This window comes from Phyllobates terribilis, unplaced genomic scaffold, assembly GCF_046119375.1.
Source record: "Phyllobates terribilis strain yellow unplaced genomic scaffold, ASM4611937v1 Scaffold_5__5_contigs__length_657084704, whole genome shotgun sequence".
NCBI classification, from domain to species: domain Eukaryota; kingdom Metazoa; phylum Chordata; class Amphibia; order Anura; family Dendrobatidae; genus Phyllobates; species Phyllobates terribilis.
In genome coordinates this window covers 68,639,524-68,646,639 of record NW_027362765.1, presented here as the reverse complement: position 1 = coordinate 68,646,639, position 7,116 = coordinate 68,639,524, and the positions used below count along the sequence as shown (strand labels likewise).

General features: G+C 40.1%; 1 protein-coding gene across 3 annotated transcripts in view; it reads right to left on the bottom strand.

The window, feature by feature from the left end:
- Positions 1-3,139: 3,139 nt before the first annotated feature.
- Positions 3,140-7,116, bottom strand: part of LOC141270717 (uncharacterized) — a 57,137-nt gene continuing 53,160 nt past the window's right edge. Inside the window, exon 8 of one of the 3 annotated variants that reach the window (XM_073680805.1) lies at positions 3,140-6,037. In XM_073680805.1, the coding sequence (XP_073536906.1) occupies positions 4,275-6,037 (1,763 nt within the window). In that variant the 3' untranslated portion in view covers positions 3,140-4,274. The remainder of the gene's footprint in view (positions 6,038-7,116) is intronic. The other 2 variants (XM_073680806.1, XM_073680807.1) reach the window with 2 other exon arrangements.

Below are 7,116 nucleotides of genomic sequence, written 5' to 3'. Positions count from 1 at the left end.
TACCATCGCAACGCCCTGCTGCTGGAGCACCCTGGATCCACAGCATTCCTCCACTTCCACCAGCTTTCTGAGGGACCCTGCCTCCTGTGAACCCCGCTCCACTGCCCCCCAGGTAAGATACTTTTTCAGACTATAAGACGGACCTCCATCTTATAAAAATAATTTTGTTTCCTATTTTCTAGCCCAAAACTTGGGGTGCGTCTTATGGTCCGAAAAATATGGTAATTGTATTGTGGATCATTCGTCTGAATATACAGCCACCACAATTAAATGGGAAGCTCTTAAATGTGTCCTAAGGGGTGGTGTTCATTAAAGATGGTGCAAGAATCAAAAAGAACAGGGCACAGGGTTAAAAAACAGCCCTTTTCATGACAGCACTTAGGGATCTTCTTAAGGCCAGAATGTAAGCCAAACATATAGATATCTAAATCTCCCATAGGCGCTTACTTCAACTGGACTATAGCAAATTCTAGGAATTCGGAAACAAACCTGGGAGGATGTTAGCCAGAGCCCTAAAGTCCAAAATGGCTCAAAACTATATTCCTTGTACCAAACATTCAAAAGACTCTTTAGTAAATACTACCCCAGAGATTACGAGTTCCTAGTAGTATTACTACTCCAAATGAAATAACTTACCTACCACACCCACTGTTTCCCCAACTATTATATTCTCTCCATTCCAACAGTTGCCAGATGGGGCAATAAAAGATCTAGAAGACCTTTCACTCCACAAGAACTGCTAAAATTAACAAGAGAAAAACCCAAAAACAAAAGTACAGGCCCAGATGGTCTCACATTTTATAACTCCTTTTCCGAGCAACTAACCCCCCTGATGATAAAAGCCTTTAACTCCATCTTAGATTCCACCCCATTCCCATGTCACTCCACATATTACAGTTGTTCCTAAACCGGGAAAAGGATTCCCAATCTTGCAAAGGTACCGTCACATTTCATTTCCCATTTAAATGTTAACTTGAACATGTTCACTAAATTAGTTGCAAATAGATTGAACCCCTATCTTCCAGGCTTAATTCACCCTGATCAGGTGGGCTTTGTCCTGGGCAGAGGCACATGACAACACCCTCAAAATGCTTGACATTAATTATTCACACTTATATAAAACTCTCCTCATGATTCTGTCTTTGCACACCAAAAAGGTTTTTAACAGAATTTCCTGTCCTTCCCTTTCACAAACGCTGGACCATATTGGTTTGGAATTAATATTTCTATCTAAAATTCTTGCTCTTTATCACTCCCCAATGGTCAGACTAAAAATGAATGGTTCATTATCAGACCCTTTTTCCATAAACAAGGGCATCTGACAAAGGTGTCCTTTATCCCCCCTACTCTATATACCAATTATGGAAAATCTTTTGGCAGCCATACGCGCCAACCCTGATATACATGAAATCAAGATTGCAGGGAGAGAATAGAAATGTTCACCATTTGCTGATGAGCTCCTGATCTATATTACCAAATCAACATATATCTGTCCCCTTTCTGATTGGATTGATGCAATTCGAGAAATGGTCACACTTCAAGATAAACATTGACAAATCTGAAGCATTGAATGTCTTTCTACCCCAACAATTAGTGAAAACTCTGGGGGACCTTCCCCATTAAATGGCCCCGAAGTAACAATATCAACTGTTTGTGCATCGATGTTCCCTCCGATCTCCAGGCTATTATCTCTCAACTTTCAATTGTTTTTCTCCTGGTTAGAGTTGGATCTTAACTTCTGGAGAGAATTCTTAAGATAACTGCCCTACCTAGGCAGCTGTACCTCCTGCAATCCATCCCAGTATGTATACCTTCTTCTTTTTGGGTTAAAATTTAACTTTGTTTTAGTCATTTTGTTTGACAATAAAGCAGTCCAAGAATCCAATATAATATTATATCCCATCCAAAAGTTGCTGGTGGTGTCGGTTTACCTGATTGCAGTCGATATTACCTAGCATTAGTCCATGCAACAGTACTTGATTTATTACATTGCATTAAATCAATACTTTGGGTCCGCATTGCACATGATATTTGCACGGTGTCGGCATCCACTTTTCTATGGACTAGGCCTCTCGTGGCTCTTATTTCAGTATCATACAACGTCAGGCAGACACTGAAGACTATATATACACCAACTATAGGGGTGTTTTGGTTGATCAGAGGGGACCATTGATGTCTATAACTGATCACTCTAGGTTTCCACCTGACGCTTCTGCACATTTCTTCCTAGCCGGCTCCAAAAAGATGTCCTTAGGTATACACCAAGTAGCTCCATTTAATACACTCTTACTCCTTTCTACTATCCTAGGTGACTGTTCTCATAGGATATGTCATAATTTTGAACACATACAACTTCAACACTGTTACACTTCACTGGACAGTCTTCTGGAATCAGTCCGCCCATTGTCCCCTTTGGAAATGTTGTGTTCCTCCTCCCCCATGCCCTACGCATACCATCTCAGGTATGTACAAAATGTTGACAGACCCAGATCTGGAAAACCTTCCTCCATTTTGCAACGCCTGGGAGACTAAGCTCTAAAGAACATTAAGAAAAGATCAGTGGGATAAATGCTTTTTCCCCTCCTTCAAATCTGTTATGCACACTAAATTACAAGAAACAAGCAATAAAGTTGTTTGAAGGTGGTACCAGGTCCCCACCGTTTTGCATAAATAGTTCCCTGAGGTATCTAGTCTATGTTGGCATTGCGGGGTGCGTGTGAAGACGATGTCACATATATGGTGGTCTTGCCCAGCTCAAGGAGCTTTCTGGGATGGGGTCATCAGAGTTATTGAGGAGGTAACAGAAGTATCAGTACTTAGGACACCAGAGGCTACACTGTTATAAACCTGTTTGGGCATAGAAAACATGTGTATGAAAATCACTATTAAAGGGGTTTTCCCACAAACAAAAGTTCATTTTAATAATTGTCTGTGTCTGACCATGTACAGAACATACCACATCTCCTGGGAAGGGGAGGAAACAAAAGACAATACAGACGGGGATCACAGAGGATTCATTTTGTGAGGTAAAACATTTCACTCCCTGTTTTTAAACAATGTTTTACCTCACAAAATGAATCCTCTGCGATCCCCTGCTGTAATGTCTTTTGCTCCCCCCCCCTGCCCAGGAGCTGCGGTATGTTCTGTACACGGTCAGACACACACAATTTTTAAAATGAACTTTTCTTCGTGGGAAAACCCCTTTAAGAGCATCTACTTTAGGCAGCCAAAAGAATAATACCACATAAATAAAGTCCTTATGTTTTCCAGTATTTTGGTGGTGTGAACACTGTCCTACAGACTTGTTCACCGTGTGCATGGCCCATGTGTTTGTTTTCAATTTGTTTCTTGCTTTTGCAAGATTAGGGAGGTCTCCACCCCTCCCTTGTGGGCCATGCACATAAATGCTGTCCTCTGCAGCATGTCCACATGGACATTACCTGTCAGATCTGCTCATATAGGTACTATACACATGATCAGTTTTTAAATACATCAGTTAGGGACTGCTCTGATGTGGGTTACCTTGATGTTGGTAGAGCGGCTTAGTATACATTTTTTGCAAAAAAACGTGTCAACTAAATACAGTGTTTTTTATCACCTTTCTACTAGCACTTGCTGTTTACTGTTACTTTTTTACAACAGAGTATTTTTATAAGTTTGTTTTACGGTGTCCTTGTGTTTTCCAGTCTTTTGGTGGTGCGAACACTGTTCTACAGACTTGTTCACCATGTGCATGGCCCATGTGTTTGTTTTCATAAATGGAATTCAGTAGACCCCCCTTCTTTAGAAGAATGCTTCATAGAGATAACTAGAACCCATGCTATGGAAAAGCTGATAACCCAAACACAAGAAGACACTATTACAACCACTACTAAATGGTTCCACTGGGAAACCTTCCCCTATTTTCCACTCTACCTAACTATCCTAAGGTGCCTTATACTTTGTCCCTTCTTTGCACTCCCATAGACCAACAAATTGTTGGAAACTTTCCCGCCAATTGACGTCCTTGCACCCTGATTGTAATCCAATCTATAAAGGGATGAATACCCATGGATCCCCTTGATTTTTCTTTTTCTTCTCCTTGCTTCCCATCCTTGCTTATCCATATACTACATCGGTTTCATGATATTTATACCATGATTATCCCGCTTTATTCATATGCTTTGATACTTTCTGTAGTCAAGTTTATATATCCCTTTTGATTTTTTGTTTATTGTTATATTGTGTTGTTACAAAATCAATAAAACTTTGAATTAAAAAAGAAAAGAAAATGGCTACTTTCCGGGGTGAGATTTTAGATGTGTAACAAGACTTCTTTTCCGATTAAAACATTTCCCGCATTCTGAACAAGAAAATGGCTTCTCCCCTGTGTGAATTCTCTGATGTGCAACAAGTGAGGATTTCTCACGATAAAGTTTTCCACATTCTGAACATGAAAATGGCTTCTCCCCTGTGTGAGTTTTCAGATGTGCAACAAGATGTGCTTTCCGATTAAAACATTTCCCACATTCTGAACATGAAAATGGCTTCTCCCCTGTGTGAATTCTCTGATGTTTTACAAGACATGATTTCATTTTAAAACATTTCCCACATTCTGAACATGAAAATGGCTTCTCCCCTGTGTGTATTATCTGATGTGCAACGAGGTGGTGTTTCATTGTAAAACATTTCCCACATTCTGAACATGAAAATGGTTTCTCCCCTGTGTGAATTCTGCAATGTTGAACAAGTGCAGATTTCTCACTATAAAGCTTTCCACATTCTGAACATGAAAATGGCTTCTCCCCTGTGTGAATTTTCAGATGTGCAACAAGATGTGCTTTCCGATTAAAACATTTCCCACATTCTGAACATGAAAATGGTTTCTCCCCTGTGTGAATTCTCTGATGTTTTACAAGACATGATTTCATTGTAAAACATTTCCCACATTCTGAACATGAAAATGGTTTCTCCCCTGTGTGTATTTTCTGATGAACAACGAGGTGGTGTTTCATTGCAAAACATTTCCCACATTCTGAACATGAAAATGGTTTCTCCCCTGTGTGAATTATCTGATGTTTTACAAGCCAAGATTTCATTCTAAAACATTTCCCACATTCTGAACATGAAAAGGATTTATCCTTTTTGTGTATTTTCTGATGTACAACGAGGTGGTGTTTCATTGAAAAACATTTCCCACATTCTGAACATGAAAATGCTTTCTCCCCTCTGTGTATTATCTGATGCACTACAAGACATGATTTGTCTATAAAACATTTCCCACTTTCTGAACATGAAAATGACTTCTCCACTGTGTGAATTTTCAGATGTACATCAAGATGTGTTTTCCGATTAAAACATTTCCCACATTCTGAACATAAAAATGGTTTCTCCCCTGTGTGTATTATCTGATGTGCAACGAGGTGGTGTTTCAATGTAAAACATTTCCCACATTCTGAACATGAAAATGGCTTCTCCCCTGTGTGTATTATCTGATGTCTGACAAGATGTGTTTTTGTTGTAAAACCTTTCCCACATTTTGAACATGAAAATGGTTTCTCCCCTGTGTGTATAATCTGATGTCTTAAAAAACATGATTTGATTGTAAAACATTTCCCACATTCTGAACATGAAAATGGCTTCTCCCCTGTGTGTATTATCTGATGCCTAACAAGATGTGATTTTGTTGTAAAACATTTCCCACATTTTGAACATGAAAATGGCTTCTCCCCTGTGTGTGCTATCTGATGTCTTACAAGACATGATTTGTCTGTAAAACATTTTCCACATTCTGAACATGAAAATGGTTTTCTCCCTACGTGAGCCATTTCATGTTCCACAGCCCTTCTGTGCCTTTTGTTTTGCATATGTGTCTTTGTTAAAGCAGAAGAAAGGACCTGTTGAAAAGGATCAGATGACAGATTTTTTCTGATAACATCTTGAGGTGCATCTGATATAATGATATGTTCTTCACATGTATCGGGTGTGATACCAAGATTATCTGGTGAAAAATCTGAGAGTATCAGACGTCCCTCTGAGCTCCTCGTACAGTCATCTGCTAAGAATAAAAATAATTTTAATATTTTTCAGTAACACTGCCCTGGAATTATATTACTATTTATATTATTATATACTTTATAGCATTTCTGTGCAAACTGCAATACAATTCAGTTATTGACAGACTAAGATAATAGACCACAAAGAGGGACTGAGACTACAGTGTTAGTGTTCATAAGTTCACAAGCCTACTTTACCACTCTCATCACATCTCTAGCCAACAATTCTAAACGACTCTTTGAAACCTTCCACAACCCTCCTGAGCAGTAAAGTACAGACCCCCGTCACCAACCTAAGCGTTGATGATCTGGCCACTTATTTCCTACGAAAAATCAATCATATCCGTCAAGACAATTTTATACAATCCCCTCAGAGTCTGGATCCCCTTCCCACCCGACCCTCAAGTTCACTTTCCATCTTCGAGACGGTCACAGAAGAAGAAGTGACCAGACTCCTCGCTTCTTCCCGCCCTACAACCTGCAACAGTGACCCTATTCCCTCACACCTCCTTCAGTTTCTTTACCCAGCTGTCACTAGCCACCTAACTAAAATATTTAACCTCCGTCTTTCTTCAGGTACCTTTCCCTCTTCATTCAAACATGCCATCATAATCCCTTTACTGAAAAAGACATCCCTGGACCAGAACTGCACTGCTAACTACAGACCGGTCTCTAATCTTCCCTTCATCTCTAAACTGCTGGAACGCCTGGTACTCTCCCGTCTAATCCGCTATCTCTCAGATAACTCTCAACCCTTTACAATCCGGTTTCTGCACCTCACACTCTACTGAAACTGCCCTCACTAAAGTCTCTAATGATCTACTAACAGCTAAATCTAATGGCCACTACTCCCTGCTGTTACTCCTAGATCTCTCTGTCGATTTTGACACTGTGGATCACCAGCTCCTCCTCACTATGCTTCGCCCTATAGGCCTCAAGGACACAGCTTTTTCCTGGTTCTCCTCCTATCTCTCTGGCCGCTCCTTCACGGTATCTTTTGCAGGCTCTTCTTCCTCTAATCTTCCCCTTACTATCAGGGTTCTGCAAGAATCAGTCGTAGGTCCCCTCCTCTTCTCCTTGT